The sequence below is a fragment of the Megalops cyprinoides genome, chromosome 18 (genome assembly GCF_013368585.1).
Source record: "Megalops cyprinoides isolate fMegCyp1 chromosome 18, fMegCyp1.pri, whole genome shotgun sequence".
In the NCBI taxonomy this organism is placed as follows: Eukaryota; Metazoa; Chordata; class Actinopteri; order Elopiformes; family Megalopidae; genus Megalops; species Megalops cyprinoides.
In genome coordinates, this window is record NC_050600.1 from 21,864,389 (window position 1) to 21,890,203 (window position 25,815).

Consider the following 25,815-nt stretch of genomic DNA (forward strand, 5'->3'; position numbering starts at 1 on the left):
CATGACTCCTTGATGTGTACATTGTTATTTTCACCATTAGTCTGCACCTTATCACATATCTTACCTTATTAATTGCTTATATTAACTGCCCATACTAATCTCGGTCACCTCCGCTGGTGCCATTTAACACTTGAAACACACTATCACAAACACAGTATCTGAAAGCCACTGAAAGTACATGGCTCCACACAATGTTAACATTCAGGTGGCTGCTATCAAAAAGCCTTTTAACTAGCAAAGCTGGACATTTTACATTCAGTGACAGCAAGGGTTGACATGATTGTAGTGCACTTGAGTGCAGGTATAAGCTACCCTGTTTTATATTCAATCACAGGCTACGTGTCCACTGAATGTTCACCTTTGCTTGATAAAGGTCACCCCCTCTTTTGTGTTCATCGTTTGAGTGCGCCTGTGCTTTTCCGCTGCTTGTGAATATTCAGAGGAGATGAAAATGTAAACAGATGAAATATTAATGGTGCAGCACTGGCGGAGCTGTGCCCCCTCTCCTGTGGGTCGCCTGCCCCACGTCTCCTGCAAGGGCGATCCCGTTTCGGTAGGCTGCCCTCACGTTGCCGGGTCACTGGTGAATGAGAGCGGTTAGCATCTTGCAGGCGCGTCCCTCCCTCCGTCTGTCCCCTCCCCCCATCTCTGAGCCAATCGCAGCGCTGCTTCCAGTCCTCTGACTCCACTCCTAATTTCAACAAAATTTTCCATTATCACGAAGGTTCCTCTCACAGTTACCAGAAATGACCCTAATGCACAATATTGGCTTGATGTTTTCAGCAAATTGTATTAGCGCCAGATAACCGTCAAGGCCTGACAAGTGTGCACTTAGCTGGCAAGGTCTGCTATTCGCACCGTGAAAAGGAAGTCTCCATTACCCCCTTTCTGCTTTCAAGTGTGAGGGTGCAGTTGAATTTTGGGCTTGTAATGATTCACCCTGAAGCAACATTAATTTATGTGTTATGTTGGGTGGAAAAAAATTACTGGATGCTGCAATAACATTTAGAAATCCATAGATGTATTTTCAATTGTCATCCTATTACATTTGCTAGGTTACACGCAGTAACTTGCAAGTACTGTAAAATGACGTTCAATTTGTGTTTTGAATTATACAGATGTGGTAGGGCATGCACTTTAACCATGGACAGCTAAGTGTAAATTAAAATGATTGCAGCATGAGAAATTAGCTCTGCTTTATTAAATGTGAGAGTATTGATTAATTAGGGGATGACTGAATTATGCAAATGTGACAGCAATTTATTGTACCCATCAAATCAAATGTGATGTTCTACTTTTAACTGTAAATTGCCAGGGCAATTTGTAATTTTGTTAGGCTATTATTATTCCTGGGATATTTTGGCTTTTGATTTTGTTGTAAAATTATTTGCAATGCCTGTATTATGAACCGGGTACATCTTCAATTTTGTTGGAAACACTAAGTATATACAATATTGTGATACAAAAATGTCACTTAATACAATGACCAACAATCATGCTGTGCCCATTATCATAGGATACATCAGGAATTACGTTGTGAAAGCCCCATAATTTTGAATTGTCCCCAAAATCCTATAGGGCGGAATAATCCCATAGGATTATTCTATTACACTGAAGGATTATAAAGGATTTTCACAAGTCCCATGCGGTCCTATTGGTAAAGATATTGTTTCAACAAAATGTTTGTGGTTAATATTATTTGCTGGGGTATTTCTGGTGAGGTCTAACCTCAGCACAGGTACTTTGTCACATTCAGTGTGAGGATGTGGAAGGACAGATTATTTGCTTAGCAGACCTTATTCGGAGCAGTTAAGGGTATTTTCACAACCTGTATCAGATGCTGCATTCCTGATGGAGCCACTACAGCACACTGTCTTGCCAGGTACTAAATGAGTGTCCTACCCGGGTTTTGAACCCACAAACCACTGGTTCAGCCACGCTACACCCTCTAGACATGAAACTAAGCCTGACGTGCAGTGGGGCGGATGTCTGCTGTCCTTGTCCTCTCTGTACCACACCACTCCCTCCCTCCCTCATCAGTTTTTCTGTGTACACCGTCTTCCTCCCCAGCCTCCGAAGATACGGTGTGTCATAGCATAAGTGCCGTAAGCCAAAGTCACACTTTGCTGACATTAGGGTTGGGCAATATAGCCATCACGATATATCGAATAGCTATTTTTAGCGCAATAACAGCTATCCCCGGTACGTGGTGTTAGGTTTATTCCCGTATTTTTTCCCTTTAGTCATACCTGATGCAGGTGCACACTTTCAAAGTTCAGTGAAATGCTTCCGGGGCAGAAAAATATCGCTTGTATCTGTATATTGGTTAACTTACCTATTAGCCTTGAAAAACACATAGCATATGTTTTCACTCTTTATCTTTGTAGCCATGTGTTTCTATCTACCATGTGGAAGCAGCATAGTGCTGCTGCTGTGATATCAACATTGAATAGATACGAGTGGCGTTTTTTCCCCCAGAAGCATTTCACATGGCCTTGGAAAACTGGAGGTGTGCTCCCACATCAGGTATATGACTAAAGGGAAAAAAAATACGGGAAGAGACCACATAATGCCACATACCGGGGATAGCTGTTATCGGGCTAAAAATAGCTATTCGATATATCGCAACGGCTATATCGCCCAGCCCTATCTGACAGTCATTATGTGCTGCACACCAAGTCCCATAGGGTGTCACAACCCGAGTCACAACACCACGATGCCCATCACATTGACACTACACACGCGCTTCACAGCATCACCTCAGGGCCTAGCCATCCCCACAGTTAAGTGTCATACCTTTAGCGGCGTCACCATTTCTTAACCCGGGTGATCAGTCCCTGCTGGATTTCTGATCATCATTTTTTCTTTTGTGTCGTTGTCATTGTCACTGTCTGTCGCTGAAACTTCTAAGATCATATTCAGAATCCATGCGGTGTAATTAAAAGGTGGTGCAGCCTGACTGCTGCCGGCAAGATCAGTTTTAACGTAAATGCACATGCAAATAGCTGACTCACGCAAATGACAAACGGATATTAGACAGTAATGTTATGAAGCAGACACAGTGCGGCTGCACAGTCATCGTGCCACCAAAGCCTGCCAGGGTTTTATTCAGATCCAGCCTTATCCATACTCAGGGGTTTGCCTGAGTATACCCAGACCTGATTAATGAAATCCAGCCTAATGAATATGTAATTTTCCAGCGCATAATCCAGCCCCGGACTTGTTTGCCGCAAAACAAACCGCAATTCAGATTTTCCAAAAACATTGCGTGTTGTTTTTATTTTTATTATTATTATTTTGTATTTAAGATGAGTAAGTATTTAGTATGTGTATGTTAGTGCAAAATTCACACAGATATTTTAGATATTTTCCCCCGCTAGGATATCCTTAAAGTGAAAAACATGCACAGACAGTATGAATGAGGTAAAGATGCGGAGACGTCAGCGTTGAAAGCAGTGAATGAGTCATTTGAAATTTTAAACAGGGCGAGTCTGTGCTTTTGTGTAATGTGTTTAGGGGCGGGGTAGGGGAAGGGGTGCTACTGCTGTAGCCGTCTGTTTTCCTTTATGTTTAGAGCACGTAGCACAATTTGTGAAAACAGCAAATGAACAAATTACAAGTACACCTGACACACTATACACGCGGGCTGCTTCGGTAATCATTGGAGGCGGAGCTGACGCACCATCCGAGCTGTTAAAGGGGCTGTGGTCTTAGCGTGTCATGGAACAAGGCCAGGATTGGTGCTCAGCGCATTACTGTGCCCGGCCTGCTGTTTGTTCGCTAGCCTCTGCAGAGCCCAGAACTCTGGGACAGAATCACTTGCCGTGTCTGCCACCATACCTGGATATTTCTGTCCGCTAAGTGTGCTGCTGTTGTTTGAGCTGGCAGCTGAGAGGCTCCTCAGGTTCAAACAAACCGATGTAAGATCCTCGCCTCTGTGCAGGGAGTGACTCGGCATTGGTACATATGCCTTATTGCCATTGTGTATTTCCTCTTATTTCTCTTTCCCTGAGACTTTCTGGAAACAGCAGCTGGAACTTTGTCATTGAATGGTCATCGTTCATTGCCTCATGGCAGTCCTTCTCCCCTGCAGAACTCTGACACAATATGTGAGTCTAACCAACTGTTCTGACGTGCTAGAAATCGACTCAAAGCTTATAGGTGCTTGACAGAACGGCTGTCACTTGTAAGCACCAGCCACGCTAAGCTAATGCACGACTTCAGCTTGTTGAATGTTACCACAGAACTCACAACTGCTGTTACCAGGGCTAAGCCGGGGCCAAAATTGTACTGTGTGTTCCAGCATTAGCCATTGATTTCATTATTTACCATTATCCGTGAGCTCTGAAGTTACAGTTAATCAGTCTCTCTGAGCGCCCTGTGCATAAAGAAACGCTCGGGGAGCATTTGCGGAACGTTGGTACGGTCGGTGCCCCCCGTTAGTGCAGAGAAGTACCTAACGCGGAGTCCTCCAGACCTGAAGGGCGGGTGACATCAGGAGTGACTCACACCACAGGGACAATCGGCGCGGCCCTGCGCCGGGACGCAAATGAGCAAAGAGAGAATCACTTAAATCGAGTCGGACACTCCGATCATGACGGGGCCCCAGAGTGTTATTGCAGTGTTCAGACAGCGTCTGGGGGCAGTCAGGGAAGATCCTGTCAAAGTCGGCTGGAGGCGAGTGTGTGCGTGTGTCCGTGTGTGTGTGTGAGTGCATGTGTGTCTGTCTGTGTGTGTGAGAGAGAGAGAAAGGGAGGTCTCCCATCATTGCTTCTGTGAGATTGTGCTGCTGTGTGTTTCGCATAGTTAACTCTGGCCTTGTCACTATAAGGACCAGCTTATATTGCACGGCTTTTGCCGCCCTTGGTTTGTGGGGCCCCTCATGCTTACAGATCAAACCAGCGCTCGTCACAGGGCACAAAGACTGGGAAGGCACACATAGTATGCAATTTAAATTCTCATGTTCCAATATAAGCTTGGCCTTGTTTCATGCAGCCTTTTTCTGTCACTGAAGATATATTGTATACATTCATTATTTTGTGCAGATTAGCAGAAATGACACAGTTGATATAGTTGTGAAATAAGAAGTCTTTCCTAATCGCTCCAGAAAACAATCCATGATAGAATGATGCAAGAGTGGAAGCTTTGGGCTCACAGAATTTGCATGTGTTTTATGAGCCAAGTCTAAAATGTCTCTTATAATGACATGGTAACCTTCCTTGAGCTCTGGGTCAGCCATAGTCGTTTGTAATTTGCAGCCTGGTTGGATATATATCAATCTGCAGATAAACGGAATGAAGCATTCGAAAACAGACTGCCCCGCCCCTCACACGTATACTCCACCCCTCACATGCATGCTCCACCCCTTTTTTCCATATCATACCTCTCCCTCTCATGCCCCTCCCCTCACTACCATTTCCCGCCCCTCACCTCCAGGCTCCACTTTTCTGCATTGAAAGAGAAAAAAAAAAACATGAAAATTTACTTAATTTTACTTTTTAAATTTAACTGAAGTTTGAAGTTTAACTTACTCTTTGATTCATATCCTTGTCACCATAATGCTATGCTATTGAATTCTGGCACCAAAATTCCTTGACAAGAAGAATCTATTTGTCAAAAGCAAAGGCATTTTATTTGATACCTAAGAAGCAGAGCGTGTCAAAAAGAGCATGTTTTGATGACAGGGAACCACATAATTCTGGCTTTTATTTCATTTTTGTAATGACAGATTTTAAAGTTGGCACGAAAGGCACTTTTCTTTCACCTAGTGGGGGATCTGCCACTGGCGGTGTGTTGCAGGGGCTCAGACACGCCGAAGTTTCGCCGTAATCCGTCCTCCTGTTTGCGCTCCGAGTAGTCAGATTAGCTCCGGGACCGAAATCAAAACGTGGGGCCCGGGAGACAGGCCGTCCGACTGTCACAGGTTTGGGATTTGTCATCGGAGGTCCCGGCTGCCAGACATCTAATCCCCATCATCATCTCCAGCTGCAAAGTCCTGGCTGACAGACTCTCCGTCGGGGGCCGCGCGCCAAATAGTTTACTCTGATGGGTAAATCTCTCCGGTCCCCAAAACACACACTGCAGTGAGGAAGTGAAGACAAGAGGAGCTACAGAAGTGTCCCAACTGGGATCCCTGTGAAATTTCAAGGCCTTGACCTCTGGTGGCTTCTTGCGCTGAATGCTCGCTATTCGAGACCCTGCTCTTTTTCGGCTTCTAGCAACACTCCCCTACCCTCCCTTTAATCTCACCTCTGCTAGTTGGCAGTTGTGCATCAGGGCAAATAACTTAAAAGCTATTTACATTCAGCATGGGGACTTTTTGGATGGGTTTTTAAGTGGTGTCACAGTGTGCTCTCAGAATGTATATTTGAGCCTGTCATAGTAATCTGGCACATGCATATTAGCAGAGATGCAGCCGTAAAAAGCAGTACATTAAGCACACATCCAAGCTGGTTCAAACACCGAAGTGTTTGAGTGTTTGTATTTCAAATTTGTAGGAGATTTCATCACTGTAGCTCCTGCCAAAGGTGTCCCAACATTCACCCTTCTCTCAGAGTCACTGAAATACCTTCAAATATACTTTGCTTTAAGCATACTTTTACTCAAGTGGTTCCTATATGTTGGCAGGTACCTGTACATTTCTGATGCTTGCATCACTTCTCAAAACCCTGTCAATCGCATTTCAAAGGCTTCAAAGCCAGCTTCAGATCAGATAATATTTTTCACATGTAGCTGTCACACAATACTAACTACAGTCGCTGTTCGCTCTCAGAGATTCTCTTTGAACCCTTTATGTCTTTGAAGTGAAACATGGCTTTGCAGTGATTCATGACTGTAAATTTGGAGGAAATGCTATTTAATATACATTCATGAATTCATGTATTTTGTACTCGAAAGTGCTACATTTCAAACACATTTACAAAGTAAATTCATGTATCTCTTCATTTGAAAACACTTTAAAATACATATTTTATTCAGGTCCCGCACATGTCCATGCAAGATCACACACACACACACACACACACACACACACACACACACACACACACACACACACACACACACACACACAGAGTCACCAGTACACACCTCAGAGGGTTCGGCTGTGTGTTTATTTGCTTTTCTCTGTGTTTGAAGTTATGGGTATAGAGTTTCACTCTCTACTTTCAAAGATTGAAGTGTGCGTCAGATGCACCCAGAGCTGCGGCTGTCATCATTAATAAACAGTGTATTCGATCAATGCCGCATCCTCACCTCTGTTTCCGGGCTGAGCAGAACCGACCTCTCCCTCTGCAATTCACCACACAGCCTGCATCTTCAATAGAGAGGTTGGTTTAAGGTTATCTCTGTCACTTATACATTAAACAACACTAAGGGTTGCTCTGTGATAAAATAATCCCAGGAAGTGTTTGCTTGGCAATGCAAAGAGTTTTTAAATCAACCTTTTAGGGGCCTTTTACGTGGTGTGTTTTTGGTACATCTGGAATGTTGATGGGGTTCATTCTCAAATATTTACTTACACTGTGCATACCCCGTACGGTTTGAATGATTGTCAAAGTACAGTTTGGAAAACATGATAATAGATCATTGCTGTGTTTCAGCAAAGAGGCTGAGGAGACCTTAGAGCGTTTGGGGGTTTGAGACCTTTGAGCGTTTGGGGGTTTGAGACCTTGGAGCGTTTGGGGGTTTGAGACCTTGGAGCGTTTGGGGGTTTGAGACCAACATTGCAATGCCCTGCACTGATGGGTGGTAACTGAAGGTGAAGTAGAACCATGCACAAAATTACATATGGGTTTTTGTCTGAAAGTTGCTTCATAACTGAGAATTTACTATACCTTTATAGAAGTATCCCCTATCAACATATAAGTCTGGTACATTCATGGCACCCAATTTTTTACACTGCCTAACTGCCTGTCTCATAAATACAGCAAGTAGTGCTTCTGTATATTCTAAGCATCTCAAATGAAAGAAATGTATATATTTTTTTTTATTTCAGGGGGTCTTACATCAAGTTGTGTGTACATGTGTTGAGTGGTGTATAACTCTGGGACTGCCTGCACTGTAAGTTTTAATAGCTCTCTGCAGGTGCTGTTGCAGAGAGTGGGCAGATGTTGAAGTTTTCCCATGTTGCCTTGCAGGGGCCTCGGCGGCCGACGCGGAGGAGAGGCTGGTCAACTACCTGCTGGGGCCGGAGCGCTACAACAAGCTGATCCGGCCAGCGGCCAACAAGAGCCAGCAGGTCACCATCGCCATCCAGGTGTCCCTGTCCCAGCTCATCAGTGTGGTCAGTATGCCCGCCCATCGGGGGGGGGGTTGGGGGGTGGGGGGGTAGTGGTTGCGGGGGGGATGTCCTCCCAAGCAGGGGGCTCACAGTGGTGTCATAACAACAGGGATTGACAGTACTGTCCCCATGGCCCCCAGTGTCCCGGTCCCCCTATCTCCTTGTCCCTGCCGTCCTCCACACCAAAGCATCTGTCTGCCTAGCCAGTCACCATAAAACGTTCCTTGGCACTGCGTGGGCATCACTGACAGTCTGACCGCGTCCTTTCTCTCCCTCTCCGCCCACTCGAGGGTGTCTGGATATAAGGATCCTCATTTGCCCCCTTCCACCCAACCTCGAGCACTCAGGTCACGCGGGGCCAGAGGCGACACTCGCGTTTTCGTCTCTCACGCGTGAGAGCTCTCTGTCACCGGGACAGGGTCTCCCCTGGCTCCCGGGGCTCTCGGTGAGCCAGAGACATCTTAGCAGGTTACTGAACCTCACCGCACGGCCACTCTCTCCATCGCATTCTCCGTTGCGGGCTTATGCATCTAGCTGACAGTCTGCCTTTTGGGATCACCCACCTGTCTGCCTGTGTGTCTGTGCTGTGCTAATATGTGTTAATATAAAGACTAAAGTAGAGTGCAAGTAAGGCCTAGATTCAATCAGCATATGTCCCTACCTTTGAATCAGAATAAAAGCCTAGTATTACCTGTTTGTTTCATAGATAGTTAGGTGAGCACAGCCGTCACCAAAAGCTCTGGAAAAATGTATCGGTATTGGAAATAAGTGACAGTTATGGTTAACTTAGACACAGTTAAAAAGGCTTTGTCTTTTTAGAGTGGACTCACAAGCACTGCAAGGCATGGAAACACCATCACTTCACTTTACTGGCCTTTTTTGGTAGCTAATTTCCAAATGAACTTGAGCACATTTGCTTTCATGTTACTCAAGTTAAGGACAAATGTCTGAATTCAGGCTTTAAGCGTAGTTAATCCAGATTTTGTGGAGTTACCCTGAGGATAATGAAGTGCACTCTGCCAGAACAGTTAACGGTTAGAGGAAGCTGAGCAACCTTTCACATCTTGTAAAACTCTGATCACTGTTTGCCAAACCTTCATGAGCAGCAGCCAGTCATCAGCGCTCAGAAGGCGTTTGTGAATGTTTGTGTAATTGACCACACCCCTGATGACCATTGTGCTCTCCCTGCAGAACGAGAGGGAGCAGATCATGACCACAAATGTGTGGCTCACTCAGGTCAGTACGAATGCTGTCCCCTCTCTTCCCCTGTGTGCCCAGGCAGTCTGTTTCTTTAGATATGAGCAGATGCCCATGTCCTAATTACTGTAACTATGGTATGTGGCTGCAGTGACTAAATAAACACATGTCTTATGGGTACAATGTGCCTTTCCAAGTCTCACACTGCTAGCCTTGTCCAGCATGTATATAAAAATTGTCATATGAATACAAAGACGTATGTGTTCGGCAGTATTCTCTGTCAGTTTGTGTTTCGGTACATATCTGTGTGTGCACATGTGGACAATTTGTTTAGTATTCAGCAAAAATAAATAATCTGTGTCAGCCAGACTGTGTCACTGTGTGTGTGATTGCTTGCCTTTGTGTTTGCTTGATCTGTTTACGCTTGCCTCAGTGAGCATCTTCATGCGTATGTGTTTGTGTGAATACACACGCCCATATGTGTTTGTGTGTGTTTGTGTGAATACGCACGCCCATATGTGTTTGTGTGAATACGCACGCCCATGTGTGTTAGCACACCTGTGACCACGTGTAACTCTGCCTCCTCAGGAGTGGAATGACTACCGGCTGATGTGGGACCCCCAGGAGTACGAGGGTATCAAGAAGCTGCGCATCCCGTCCCGGCACATCTGGCTGCCAGACATCGTCCTCTACAACAAGTAAGGAGTGCCTCTCCACCTGATCGCTCTGCTTTCTCGACAGCCCATAAAGCCGTCGTGATGAATTCCATCTTTGCATTACTGTTCAGAAACGAAAGCACCTAAGGCAAAGATGGGAGAAGGAAAAGTGTCCCGTTGCTCCACACTAGTGTCTAATCGGATTTTTGACTTCCCCACCACCGTTACTTTTATCAGGAGGAATTCTGACACATAGATCCTCTACTTGTGCAGTGCAAAAGGATTATCTGTTTACTTTCATAATGCTGCAGTGACTATACAAAGTTTGCACCCCGTAGGCCTGTAGTTTTAAATCCCATCCAAAAGCTCTACCCCTGACTGGAGCTCCGCTGTGGTTGGAAGAGATGGGTAAATGCTTTGGATTAAAAACAGCAGTCGCATTGTGTCCCAGGTCATGTGGTGCACTGTGTCAGACCTGTTCTGGGAGAAACATTTATTTACGACCCACCTGGTTGCTCGCTGCCGTAGAACAGAGCGGCGGGCTGTTCCTGGATCAGAGCTCTGTCCGAACCGGCCCGGGTCTGCGTGCCAGGAACCCGCGTGCCTGCGATTACATATTCAGAGTGAACGCCGGCAAAATGGACTCTGATCATGCCGAGGCCCCGGGACGCCTCCATTATTGATGTGCGGGTTCATTATTCATGTGCTCCGTATCGCCGAGTTGTGGGGAATCCACGTCCCGCTCATCGCGTGCTTGTCCGTACCTGCCCCCCCCCCAACCTGCACGTATTGCACCCCGGCCTAAATTCGGCTCCCTTTGATTCTGATGGTGGCAGATGGAGGGGATTTGATCAAATGGCTTGGGTTCCACCTTCAAGGCTCGCACTACAGCCCAGATTCAACCTTGATGCGTTGCGGTTTGTCCTTAACGAGTGATGCATGTACACAAGTGTAAACTGTTTTTTTTACTTCTTGCACAAGAGCCACTGCCAGCAGATATGCTAAATTGTTCATTGACTGCAGGCGTTACCTGTTCAGTGTAAGCAGGAGTTCCTCTTGAGTCTAAAGCTCATTTAAGATGCACACTGTCCATGGTGCATGGTCTCATGTAAGATTGATACTGTCCATGGTGCTGCAGAACTTTCAGTCCTTCTGAACAAGGTCAAGCCTCTGGAGGACACATCTGGGGCACCACTGCACTGACTCACATTCTACTTCAGGACAGAGAGCAGCACAGAAGAATCACGTGACACACATTTGTGGTTGAATAGAGCCACAGGACTGGTCATATTTCTGTTTTCCTTATACTTGAATTTTAGTTTATTATCTTGCAAGAGTCACAAAGCTTATTTCCTGTCTTTGATTAAAGTTGTATTCTTGTGTACCTCCTAATTGTAATTTAGAATGCATGTGTTTAAGTCCCAAATTTAAGTCCTATCTCACCAAACAGACCATGTAACATATTTTGTACAAAAACATCATTTGAGTGTTAGAATTGCAGAAACAAATACAGTTCACCTGTAATTTCACTTGACTTCACAGGCCTGGCACTGAAGTGCTGTGGGATGAAGTAGACTTTGTCTGCACAGAGACAGCTGACTAACTCAATGTGTGAGCAGTCAATAGCATGGCACAGAGCACATTATGGAAAATGCATGAAATGATTCCTCAGTACATTAAATATAAAGACAGCCATCCAATCCCCTGTGCAATAGCTTTTACAGGAACATAGCCTTGCCTAAAGGGTATGATTCAGATTTTAAATGTCTTGCAACAAAAAAAGATACCAGTTGCATATTATATGTACTGAATTGTACAGCAATAATGACAAAAATGACAAAAACACATAATATTATAGTTAAATGAACACAGATATATCATTGGTGTAAAAATACAACAGCAAATATATTTTTCTCCTTTTCCTACTGCACTTAGGACATGTGTGACGCTGATTTGGTTTTCGCTGTGTAGGAACCAGCTTGTCGTTTTAATGCAATCACATTCTGTCCTCGCTCTCGGTATCTAACGCCGGCTGCTCATCCTCAGAGACTCGCCATGGTTAACTACAAGGTTAATGTCATGAAAGTTATTTGCGACGAGTCATTATTGGAGCGCCGCATTCGTCATTCGAAAGGACGGGGAAGCAAAGCGTGCGTTTTCGTCTCCCGCTTCGTCCTGTTGCGCGCACGACACGCAAGACGAATAACGAACCCCGATAACAGATTCATTACTTTGATCCCCTCGTTTAGCTGAGAGGCGTTTTGACGCGTTTCGAAAATCCTGTAAGTTAAGCTTTCCGTCTGCGGTTATTTGAATTGAAATATGCGCATTCCGGGACCGCAAAGCTCCGGCCGCCCGACGAGCCAAAATTAGAGATGGCTTCACTAATGTAAATGAATCGCACTTCCACTGTGTCAGAATCTGGCTGAGCGTGCTGCAGAAACTGCCGAAAAAAAGGGAAACTTTGTTTACAAGCCAAGCCCAGTCTCTGAATAGCTTTGCACTTCAGTTAAATTCTACATGAGATTTACATATTGTTAAACACATCGCCTTCTTAATTATTGCTTTTGAATGCATCGCGCCAGATTTATTAGATGATTGCGTGTGCATTGCGGGTGGTAAGGGCATTTAAATATGCAGGATTTACTGACCGCTTATAGCATATGAAACTTGCAATTAAGAGCTGTTTCTCAGGGATAGTGTCATGCGTGATTCTGCCCTTGATGCATGCTGTTCCTCATATGCATATGTATAACTGGGATGAAAGCACTAAAACTGGGAGGGGATTTTGCAAATGTGGCCCACTGAGTATTGCGTTGAAATTACTAGAGCCAAATTTAAGCTCAAGACTTGTATTTGCATGGAAGTCTTACAACATATAACAGCAGGCGACAACTCTTGGTTTTTAGGCACAATATATGGGTGTATAAACTTAACACTTACTGAGCTTCAGTAAAGTTTGAGTTTAAATGACCATAAACAATAAATCTGAACTTGTTTTGCATTCTAAGTCAGAGACTAAGATACTGTAGATAGCCAGACAGTTTCTTGAGAAACTAAGCTATAAACCATGCAGTGTCACAAAAGGCAGTATGAACTACTACTTTTAAATGTTATAGGGACTTGTGTGTCTAAAACAAGCAAAAAAGTAAAAAAAGCAAGTCTCAGCAAGTCAGTGCCTTTTGTCAGTAGTAAGTTAACTATGTTTGATCTTTGCCATTTAAATGCCATCTGTGGCATTTTACTGCTCTAACAGGAGGATGCTGAGTAAGAAGTAAGAATGACAGTCACAAATTATATTAGGATAGAGCAGTATTTTATGTCCCTACAATGATGGCAAAGTTAAAAAAGTTGTAATGAGTTCAGTTGTCATAATAAGAATTTTACTTAATTCCATTTATGCTCAAAATCAGTTTTAAGCTTAATGTTTATCATTAAACACTTTTTATCATTCAAAGTGTACTTTCTAGTGTTTTTAACTGGCATAGGTAAGTGCTAGATAAATGAAAATAATTTGATCAGTAATAACCTGAGCAACATGTTTCTTTGTCTTCATCAGTGCTGACGGAACCTACGAGGTGTCGTTCTATTGCAACGCCGTGGTGTCCAGCAATGGTGATGTCTTCTGGCTGCCCCCGGCCATCTACAAAAGTGCCTGCAAGATTGAGGTGCGGAACTTCCCCTTCGACCAGCAGAACTGCACGCTCAAGTTCCGCTCGTGGACCTACGACCACACCGAGATCGACCTGGTCCTCACCAGCGACTTCGCCAGCCGCGACGACTTCACGCCCAGCGGTGAGTGGGACATCGTATCGCTCCCCGGCAGGAAGAACGAGGACCCGGACGACGCCGCCTACCTGGACATCACCTACGACTTCATCATCAAGCGGAAGCCCCTCTTCTACACCATCAACCTCATCATCCCCTGCGTGCTCATCACCTCGCTGGCCATCCTGGTCTTCTACCTGCCCTCGGACTGCGGCGAGAAGGTCACCCTCTGCATCTCCGTCCTGCTGGCCCTCACCGTCTTCCTGCTCCTGATCTCCAAGATCGTGCCGCCGACCTCGCTGGCCGTGCCTCTTATCGGCAAGTACCTGATGTTCACCATGGTGCTGGTGACCTTCTCCATTGTCACCAGCGTGTGCGTGCTCAACGTGCACCACCGCTCTCCCAGCACCCACAGGATGCCCGAGTGGGTCCAGCGGGTCTTCCTCCGCAAGCTGCCTGCCTTCCTCTTCATGCAGCGGCCCGGGAGCTCTAACGTGCGCGAGCGATTCCGGCAGAAGCAGCACCGCCGGTCCCGGCCCGACGCGGGGCCCGGCAAGGCCGACGCCGACTCCTTCTTCGTCAACGAGGAGCCGGCCAAGCGGCACGGCTGGCGCATCGGCGACCTGCCGGAGAACACCGAGCGGCGGAGGAGGATGACGGTCAAGTGCGACGAGGACGTGAGGGAGGCGGTGGAAGGGGTGCGCTTCATCGCCGAGCACATGCGGGAGGAGGACGAGGATGAGGGCGTGAGTACCGGCGTGGCGCGGTTTTCGGATTGGGGGCGGCTGGACTCAGAGAGTGGAGACAGAGAACATACTATAATTTCATAGCTATTCTGGTCTTGTTTTTGGCCCTGCTAATTTCAGTGAGAATCACCCGTTTCCAGATCATTGTGTTTGTACTAAATTGTACTATGTCACGCTACCTTAGTGCATTTGATGTGAAATAATTTTAGTGTTAATGATGGAATAATGATTGAATGTGAAGTGCGTGGAGGTAATTTTATCACGTCGAATACAATTAAGTAAAAAGAAACCCTGCTGATTTATCTTTACTTGAACTGACAAGCTTTTTAAGCATGAAAACTGTTTCAGGGCCATTTCTGGGCTAAAAGTACTGTCTCCACTTTTTCTATTTGCAAGTCAGGCATTATTGTGTGGAATGAATCCCTCTCTTTGATTGTTGAAAGAGGAAAAGTTCTCTCTCTCTCTGTCTCTCTGTCCACCTCTAAAACATCACATGTGGACTAAATGAAATAATGAAATCTATGCTAGTTTCTATAAAAAGTTTAACAAAACAATCTCCTTGTTATACAATCTCCTTCTCTCACCTGTATAAAAGTGTGGTGAGAGAAGATTAGGAACATGCTGACAGGATCTCTCTCCCACCCCTAGATAATCGAGGACTGGAAGTACGTGGCCATGGTGATCGACCGTCTCTTCCTGTGGATCTTCGTCCTGGTGTGCGTGGTGGGAACCGTGGGACTCTTTATGCAGCCGCTCTTCCAGAGCTACAACACGCCCATCGTGGACTCGGCGTAATGGCCGCTGGGCCCCACCCCCCACCCCGCGGTAACCCCGGCGACACCACCAGATACCCCACCACCGGGCGCTCCCCAGGACACTGACCGAAGATCTCACGCAGGCACCGGGCAGTGCCAGGCAACCCAGGATCCTGGCAGCGCTCTTTCTTTCTTATTTCTGTATTTTTAATAATTTCTGAGTTCTATCACCACTTTCTGATTATGTCTGATTATGTACATGGTAACGGTGTTGCCTGGCATTTCCAAAAGGCACTCTGGGCACTGTTTTCTTAGAGACCTCTCGTTTCTATCTGGAATCCGTGTCTGATCCCAAAGATTCAGAACGGGAAGCAAGAATCAGACATGCATTACAGAAATCCTGATCGCTGGCACAGGCAATCGCACCAGTGACCTTTGACCTTTTTTTGTTTGCAGAAATCTTTTTGCTTTCCTGTGTCTGAGCATTCGGTTGTCATAGCCAAACGGTGACTTTCTACAGAGTATTGATTGTGGGGGAGGGAATGGGGTTTGTATGTGGGAAAAAAAAGATGATCGCTCAACAGACCTTGCTTTTTCACACCTCGGTTGAAGAGTTTATTTTTAAGAATTTCAGTTGAATTTTTTTCTCTTTACGAAGGTGGACGTTGGCTCGGATGCAAAAGCGCGACCTTCCTCTTTTTGTCGTACGCCGTGTCTGAGTGCGGCTGCCACAGCACAGAAAGCGGGCAGCCGTAAGCAGGCTTTTATGCAGACCCACATGAGCTCATGCCAGCACGGGACGGAGGAGGAGTCTCGTGGATGAGGGGACTCGTCACGCAAAGCATCACCGCTGCGGGCTCTTTAAGCCACCAAGGCTCCGCTCTGCCGGTCTCCTCGCCGAGTTACTAATTGATGAAGCAGGACAGTTTTTTTTTTTAAAAACTGTGTTCTTTCAAAAAGCACCACAAGTATATGTATCATGTATTTCAGCTCAGACTCTCTCACCACTACCATGTTTATTACTATTACTGTTACTGCTATTACTACCATTATTAGTACGTCCGCTGGTTAGGGAAGCTCACATCGGCTCCGCGGAGCCATTCGGGTTTTGAGTTTAAGCTTGTGTGCGGATTTTCTTACACTTCTGTTTTGTTTTGGAAGGCTCTGATGTTCTTCTTTCTGTCTGATGTTCTTCTTTCTGCTCTGCCATCACATCACTGGTTTCGGTTAGCTCGAGGTATGCAAGAGTGCTGGGAAGGTCTCGAGGTCGGTTTCAGCCAAACAACATGCATTCAGGGTTCACGCTAAAGGGTGTAATAAAAGGTGCAAAGCTGGAAAAAAGCCGCGACGAGCTGTTGCTTTATTTTGTTCTTTTCTAAGGTCATGTTTATATCAGAGGTTCCACTGTCCGCTGTTGGAGGCCATGATTTTCAGTGGTTGCCTTCATTTATGCAGCTACGGTGGAAACTGGAGAATTAATTTCAGCAGGATATAACGGCTGAGGTAGATGGGAAACCCCTACACATGATCTTCAGAAGCAGACATTTCTTTTATAGAATGAAAATATCTGCTTTATAATTGGTCTCCCCTATGTAGAAAAGGGCCCTTGAATCGTAGTGAGCTGAGTCTGGGTTTCTGAGCAGCTGTTTTGCCCAGAGGTTAGGGACACAGCCCTTCGGGGTTTCCAGGTTTTAATGCTGGTTGGGGGAGTGCTGTTGAGCAACACACATAACATGATTTGTTACAGTAAAAAAAAAAACAAAGCTAAATGAATAAAGCGATTTATGACTCAGGACCATGACGAAGAAACACCAAAAAAAAGGAAGACAGCGCTTACAAAAATCTTCACTGATCTTAGCCGTGTCTGGGAGTGAGATCATCACCATGTTCACGTTCTCCGATTTGACAGCCCCTCTCAGGGGTGAACATGCTGAGAGGAGAATCTGCCGGTGCTACTGATCTATTTTAGATGACTCGTGTTTGCCTTCTTTCTCCCATTTGTGACTGATCATGAAGGTTCTTCTTGACCGCTACCACGTTGGATAACAGACCTTTGATAAAGGCAGGTGGATCAAAGTGTTAGACAACTGGAACACATCTACTTGGTGATTCAGTTAAGAGAGTTATCCAATCATCTGCCTCTTCCTCCATGACATATCTGATTCTCCTCTGCCTCTCTCTCCTTTGGTTCATATATTAACATATTAGCAAATTTATTAACATAGTACAGCAACACTGTGTAGGTTGTCCTTTGCTCTTTTGCCTACCTTTATTTAAAATGTTGTTTCCCAAAAGCACAGTTTCAGGTATATTCTCTAAACCCTCAGAGTCACATTTTGTTATAGCCATTTTTACCACATGTGGAAATAATGTGCAAATAACAGGTCTGCCAGCTAGAAAATTGTTTCAAATGCTAAAGTAGCAGGCGACCATATCTCTGGTGTGCAGGCCATTTTAATGCATTTATCAGTTGTCAGTGTCATTATGACTTCAAAGCCTGGATTAAAACACTTCCGTGTGCATGGTAAATAATCTTATGACACAGAATTGTGCTGGTTTTCAATTGCTGCAGCCCGAAATACCCCAGCACACATTTGATCAATCTGCCCCAGAGTGTGCACCAAGCATTGGGCTGTGTGAAACGAATGACAAAACTTCCTTGCCAAAAGAATAGTTGGACTGCTGCTTCAGGGGGTGGGAGGGGTGGGGGTGCAGAAGATGTACCCTTTCTCATCTTGATGAGGCAATCCACATCCATCTCGCACATCTCTATATCTATCTCTCACATTCCCATGTGTGCATCTCACATCTCTCTGTCTATTTCTCACCCCCCATGTCCACGTCTCACATCCACACACACTCTTCTCACGTCCTCATCTTTGCCCCTGCGTACTTTATGTTCAGGCAAAAAAAAAAAAAAAAACACTGAATGTCACAAAGACCCGCTGTTCTATTTTTCATTTGCACAGAGGCTGGATTTACTTGCAGGGAAGCAGAAATCCACTAGTCTCCCGGTGTCAGGTCAATGTTGGAGACGAGCTCAGTCAGACACTTAGTGACGTCATGGCGTTACACAACCCACGTCCCTCCCCACCAAGCGCAGACGGGAGCCAAAGAGAGAGAGAGAGAGAGAGAGAGAGGCTAAAAGCCCTGGAAAAGTCTGCACTTTAGAGACGGAGAAATTAAACAAATAATGCAGGAGGGAAACGGAAGAGGTTATCGGAAAAACCAACAGCACATGTACGTTTCCAGGCTGGCAGCAGTGAATTAAAACAAAAAAAGATTAAGGAGGGCAGTTAAAAATTAAATCCCACCAGGCATGAGAGAATGGAAGAGAGTCAAAGTGGTAGATTTCACCAAGCATACTTTTGTTTAAAAATTACTGGGCAATGTGTTAAATGAAAGTGTCTCTTTCCCCGCAGTACATTCAGAATACAAAATTTTAGCAATGGTTTTGTTTTTTATATCCTAAATATTCTGCTTTTCAACAGCTACCTAATTCATGATATTGTGTGTTTATGAAGATTAATCCGTGCTCAAATTTGGTGGCCAAAAGTAAGGGCAGACCAGAAAGTGTCAGGACAGAATAGCATCCCTAGATTCTATCCAGGGACAGGTGGTGTGTCTGACAGTTTTCTGTGTCAGGCTCTGTTTTCCCAGGTATATGTCTTACTGCCCTGTGAGAGCATTGCATTCATAGCTGTGAACCACTACTGCATACTACATGCAATACTGCATAACTAGTGCATTGAAGGTATAGCAGTGAAACACTCCCCTACTGTTGTGATTACTGCCTGGTTATGTCCATCACAGACATGGGGACAATGCCCTGCCGCTTCCGCTACTCCCAAAGTCATAACCCTAATCTTTCTGTCTCTGTGGAGATAAGATTGCGCTGCAAATTACGGCACGCAAATCCACAGGACATCGATCTAATCTCCTTCTTCGGGCTGTCATTGTGACCAAATATCTTCTGTGCATTATTTTTTTTGGAAATGTTTTTTTTTTTTTTTCTAAGAAATGCAGCATATTCCAGTGTACAATCACGTGCGCACACACACACACACACACACGCACGCGCGCACACACACACACACACACACACACACACACACACGCACGCATATACAGTCACGAACAGTCATACACTGACCCATGTGCTCTTGGCAAGCAACAGGTGCTGATTTTATTGCTTTGTATTTTCAAGTATTGTAGTAAAAGTGGAATTTTCCAGGGTCTTGAATTTTGCATCAAAACCACTCCTATAAACTGACTTTCATAACATGATCATTCGCTTGAGTATAGGCATACAGTCTTTAATAGACAGATCACACATTGGATAATTTTTTATCATGCTTAAAACAGAATTTTGAGCTGATATCTTCAAGCAATATTAGGAAGCTTCAATTCTGAATGTATATTTGTACCTTGAACTAAAAATGTGAAAATCCCTGTTATTGTGGCTACAGATATGTATCTTTCAGGGGCTGGGTTGTGCCATCAGTTATGATACAAAGTCATGCACACAACAGGCTTGGTTACCACGGTGTACTTCCAGGTGTTCTGCTGTGAGAAAGAAGAACTGTGGGTTAGTTAATTGTAGGTTAATGCTGGTTTTTCTGGCCCTGGATGGAGACTTGTCCCTTCAACGTCTGAGTAATGAACACACACCTGTACTCTGCTACATCCTCCTTCTGTAACAATTCTAGCAACTTGGAACAGAAGCTTTTTTTTTTTTTTTGCTTTGGTCACTTTTACTCTTAACTGATGCAATTAGACATGAGAACTTCCATCTTCGTTGGGTCACTCGGCATCCTATCCCAGTACGTTTCAAACTGAGGGTAACTCACCCCAAACTCCACTGAAAAAGCTGGTCTCCTGGTGTCAACGAACAACCCAACATTCACCCACTATTAACTAGCGGATGCCATTTTTAGGCCAGGGAGTCACTTTGCTGTACTGGAACAATAGAGATCACACTGAGTTCTATATCAGAAGTTTATCTTGGTATGCTGGTTAGCCAGAACAGTGATTAGGGGAGCATGGCTGACAAGCTCACTTAGCATGCTCATATTTGAGGACAAACTGAAGGGTGTTGCACTGCCAAACACCTGTGAAATAGGAGCGGGACAGTCTTTCCTTCATTCGTCCCCACCCCACTCCGTGACACTGACCGATAAATCACTCAGCGACCAACTGGATTAATCAGTGAGTAAATATTAATGCGCCGGAGTGTCAGGCTGTCATGTTCAATATTGCGGACATCCTCATCACTCAGAGTAATTATGTGGTTCACCTCGTCGTAAAGTGCAAACCAGACCTCAGTGTTATATTTGATATTCAGGAGTCTCTTTTGACAGCCATTTCAAAGCCAATCATAGTGCCTTTTTTAGGTTGGGGGTAGTGGGGGGGAGGGCGGTGGATTTTCAAGGAAACACATGCTAATTTTTCAGTTATGTAAGCTTTAAAAAAGCAATTAAGTGAAAAAGTAATGCAAACATCGAAGTGAACCTGCAAATTCAGTGAGTGCAGGATTTGTGATTTAATTCTGTCTTCAGTGGCTTTTGTACATTTTGGGTAGTTTAGGGGTTAATGTACACCAGTGCAGAAGGTGAAAGGCTAGACTTTTTAGATTCTTTGGGCCATCATTTTATTTCAGTCAATTCAATGGTAAGTGTTGATTAGAGTGGTTATTAATTAAGAAATTAACATGAAGTTGGCTTTATCAGTGAGAATAGGCATTTTACAGGAATTCACTTTATCAGTGAGAATAGGCTTTTTACAGGAATTCACTTTATCAGTGAGAATAGAAACATTACATGACTGGACTTTGATTTCTCAAGGGGTGCCCTCTTAACCCAAAACCATAATGAAGGCCCTTTCAAAAGGTTGCAGTGTGAGCTAAGACCAGGTATCTCAATGCTGAAGTCTTAAAACTTTCCTGAAATCTAGAGGGCAGAATGGTGATGCATACGTACGCATTAATGAACACACACAGACTAGCACAGGACCTCAAAAACACACATACCTGTGTGCACCCCCCGATGGGGGAATGAACTTCCACGCTTCACCCATTCTGCTGAGTCCCTCATTATCTTCAAGAAACATCTGAAGATACAGCTCTTATGGTCTCCCCTGAACACCTGAAACACTACACCTAAAGCGATTTCTTATGTCTTAAACTTCGTTTTCCCTTAAAAAAAACAAAAACAAACCTATGGTTTCATGCACTCCTACCTCTACCAGCTATCTTGTACCTTGTCAACTGTTGAAACCTGGTCATGCAACACTTCTTATATTGTTGACTCCTTATATGACTGTTAGCTTGTGTTGTGCTCTGCCTCACTTGCAAGTCGCTTTGGATGAAAGCGTCTGCCAAATGGATAAATGCAAACGCAGAGGGAAACGTGCACGGGCACAGGTGCGTGCCTGAGAATAGGGTTCTACAGGAGTGCCAGGAGTGGATCAAAGAATACTATTAGCCAACAAGCAAAGCAGCTTAATTGACAATGACTAAAGAATACTCACGCCTATATTATTCCAATCATTTATTTAGCAGATGCTCTGACCCATTGTGAATTATAAAACCATCATTGCAAGACACACTTTGCAGGAACAATAAGAACCGCAACAACACGGAAAACAGCCTGCAACACATTAAATAAATAACAAGCTGAAGAACAAGTATACACAGTAAATAGAGATAGATAAGATAGAGATAAATAAGTACTGTATACACCATTAACTGTAACAGCATACAGACTGTTATCCTTCAGAACAACACACATTCATCAAACTAATGAGCACATTAAAATCATCGATAAGGACCGCATTATACTATATCATAGTATTCACGTGGTACATGACAGTGAACTATAAGAGCAATGTTAATGTACAGCAAAGTACAATACTTAGTGGCTACTTATAATTGGTATGAGCTCAGGGGCTGGAGTGATGAGCTTTGAGTGCTAGGCATATAGGGTGTGTCCAAATGTGAGGGACCAAACAGCCAAGTCATCATTTGATATAATTCAGATCTATAGCTCTACATCTAGATCTACATATTCCATTGTTGTGGTCATGTAGAAAACACCAACCTCCCTCCCTCCTCTCCTTTCTTCTCATCTATCAAAAACGGGCTATCCCTGTTTACCAGTGCCTCTTTTCCGAATGGCTTCCACTGTGCTTAGTCCTCATGGGCGTCTCCTGATGGTGAAAGGACTAAACTGAATTAACACGTGATAGCGGAGCCAGCGACTGGTGGGAAACGCGGGTTTTTCGCTCCTCATTATCAACCGGCTCTCTGCGAATGTTAGCAAAACACGCACCCTCCCTGCTCCCTGGTTTCCATTATGCATCACTCTAACTGCGAGACTCCGCACCGGGTAATTCACAGTGCGTGGGCAGGGGCCGCATCAATATTTACGAAGTGCATCGTTTCTCAGCTCTTAGCCTGAACGCATCCGTTTGCCTGTATGTGTCTGCGTTCCATCGATCTGTCAATGTTGATTCTGTCCCTCACGTTCCCCTGGCCCCGTGATGTCAGCGATACGGGCCCGTACTCACACAGCCGTTTGGGGAAAACATAGGCCACGTCGCTTTGATCAGAAGGGACAGGGACATTCCAATTTCAAGGTTAGCTCTTTTTTAATCATGAGAAGATGTTTAATTAGCGGCGATGTCAATTGCCAATTAACTCTGATTAAAGCGGAAAGTGTGTTTAATCACATCGCCGGGGGTAAGGGTGCGCTACGACAAAAATTCCATTATATGCAAATATATATTTCGTATACACACGTACGTACACATACACATACAATGAAAGTTTGTTCGGATCTATTAGCATTCAAAATTCATGACTGATTGTCAAGTACAGAGGAAGCACAGGGACACAGGGAGGAGAGAGGAGCTGACGGCACCCACAGAGGATTTTCAGCTGCTATTTTTACACTGAATCAGCATAAGCACAGACGGCACAGCCACACCATGTCACTTCAGGATTTTTTTTTCCCACTGTCAACTTTGACTGGATCAAGGGGAATATGCCTGAAGAGGGAGTGAGCTTGCTCGTTCATTATTTTAGTGGCAGGATGTTCCTGGAGAAAAGCGGTCTAGATGCTGTCGCTAGGCCCTCCCAGCATCCCTCGCCTCGTGTTCAGAGAGCATCTCGCAGGTGGCCTGCCTCTGAAATTAGCGGCTGTCGTCAGTGGAAGGAATTTTCCAGAAAGATCTTGCGGATGTTTTGTTTCAGCCAACTTAGAGCCGCTGTTTTCGCGATCCCTGCCAATTAAACAACAAACAAACAAACACAAATGTAATGTAGGCTAGAGTGTGGGAGAAAACTGAGAAATAAAGTGTTAAGAAATAAGGAAATTCCAGCTGTCGGGGGCGTACCTTCTCTGCAGTGTCTGTTTTTGGCTTTCTGATATAATTTATTAAAGATTCTCTTAAGGTCACCCCATCCCAAAGGGGAGCCCACAGACGAGGCACTGCCTGCTGACAGAGTCTGGCTTTAAAAGATTAAAATTCACTTGTGAGTGTTGGATGCAAAGATGCAAAGAACTTACTGTATCTGAGGCCAAAAAGGAGGGGTTACGTTACGGCCGCTGGTAAAACCACTCTGTTGAGGAAATAAGCCTATTGCACTTTGTTGACATATTATATCTTATATCTTATATCTTGAGAATGACATGCCTCTCAATCAAACAATGATACACTTTGTCTCTTTGATAAACAGTTTTAAGCAAGTTCAAAACATAACACAGAATTCAACACCCCAAGTTAAGGACAATGGCTGTGTGGGTTTTAACAACAGAAAGCCCGTCATTACATACTAGTTTTGATAACATTATAGAGTGTATGGCAAATCTTCAGGTCCAGCCATAAAGAAGGTAAATTTTCAGTTCAACAGCACTCTTTCTCAAATGCTAGAATCTGATGATTGCCTTCTTTTGGGACAAAGCTGTCCATAGCGTTGGGGTGAAAATTGCTGTTTTTCTGAACACCTCCTATGCCCCCGATTCCATTTTGTCTGAGCAGAGGCCTAAGAAAGTCAAAGAAAGACTCGCTAAGCGGGAACATTCGAATGCAATTTACGGGCGTGTCTACCTGCATTGCTGAACTGCTGCATACCGGTCCACACCAGAGTGACATTTTTTGAGGAAAACGAAGCACGTGGTGTTGCTGAAGGGGTTGCAAGATTTTCATCTCACTTCGCACTCAAAACATGCTTTTCAGTTTTCATTTTCCATTGTATTGTTGTTTTTTTCTGTTGCCCTACAACAGAAGTTCAATAGAAGTCAAGGAAGCAGTGTCTTCTCTCTTCGAGGATTATTCCTACATTTTGAAAATTCCAAATGGTAAAAAAGTTTTAATCATTAATCATCATTATTTTGGTATTTTGCTATATATGAAGAATTTTAGAACTTAACTCTAACTCGTACAGAAGCGTGGTCTTGAGTCCCTTGGTCACGATAGAAGAGACCTTATAGTTCTTAGTTGACCTTCTTGAATTGTATATATGTTGAAGGAAGTAAATGAAAAATTAGTTTAATTATGAAAATGCATTGTGTGAGAAATGAAATTCAAATTTGTAAGGGCCCTTGAATCAACATTAAGTGATATGTCCATCTAGATAGTTTCTTTAACATTCATCTTAAAATACATTTGGACTTTTTTTCCACATAATTTATAGTAATTTGCATTTTTGAACATAGCTGTGTTGGCCTTTAATGGTAATTGCTGAAATCTCTCTCACACACCATCAGCATTGGTGATGGTGAGCCGTACAGCCATACCGACACTGAACCCTGGCTTCAGACAGTCTTTCCTATGGCTCACAGGCAAATAAGTATTCTGCTGTTAGGGACAGAACTCATTTGATTTTTTTAAATCCAAACCCGTTCCTCATTATGAATTAAAGCCAGGCCTAAAACTTCTAACAATCAGCCCACTCCAGGGCTCATGTCATTGCACACGATAGCGCTAATCCACCCTGGGCTTGAGGGATTCTATTTTTCCACTCCTTTTCTGAACACAGACAGCGAGCTCATAGATTCTGAATGCTGAGAACACTCTCCCCAAATTACTCCCATCTTCCAACACTTCATACTCCAACAGACTGCAGGTGGTTTTGTTTAGCAGAGAAGCCAAACGTGTTTTCCTTTCTGTTCTCTTCCCCTCCAGTGATCTAAGTACCTTTGGCCTTAAATTATTGAAACAAATGAACAAAAATGTTTTTCCTTGGGTGTTTTTTTTATAAACTTAAACACAGAGATCATAGAAAGATGGAGGAATAGGGGGTCTGAAAGATGGTGATGGCACATTAATGCCTTAGTGAGTCATTGCACCTCACTTTTGTAGGAAATAGCATTGATAAATCATGAATGAGAGGAATCCAACACAGTGTAGTG

At 44.3% G+C, this 25,815-nt stretch overlaps 1 protein-coding gene across 1 annotated transcript; it reads left to right on the forward strand.

Annotated features, from left to right (window-relative positions):
• The first annotated feature begins 9,475 nt into the window (after positions 1–9,475).
• On the forward strand, positions 9,476–15,495 carry LOC118793065 (neuronal acetylcholine receptor subunit beta-2-like). The gene is made up of 4 exons (XM_036551015.1): positions 9,476–9,517; positions 10,067–10,176; positions 13,694–14,648; positions 15,297–15,495. The coding sequence occupies exons 1-4, from the start codon at positions 9,491–9,493 to the stop codon at positions 15,441–15,443; spliced, it is 1,239 nt and encodes a 412-aa protein (XP_036406908.1). The 5' UTR covers positions 9,476–9,490; the 3' UTR covers positions 15,444–15,495.
• The last annotated feature ends 10,320 nt before the right edge of the window (positions 15,496–25,815 follow it).

Excerpts from the sequence above, each read along its gene's own strand:
- LOC118793065 (XM_036551015.1), top strand. The coding sequence starts at position 9,491 with ATGACCACAAATGTGTGGCTCACTCAG. Across the intron at positions 10,177-13,693 it reads GACATCGTCCTCTACAACAA|TGCTGACGGAACCTACGAGG; the intron begins GTAAGGAGTGCC and ends TGTCTTCATCAG. Across the intron at positions 14,649-15,296 it reads AGGAGGACGAGGATGAGGGC|ATAATCGAGGACTGGAAGTA; the intron begins GTGAGTACCGGC and ends TCCCACCCCTAG.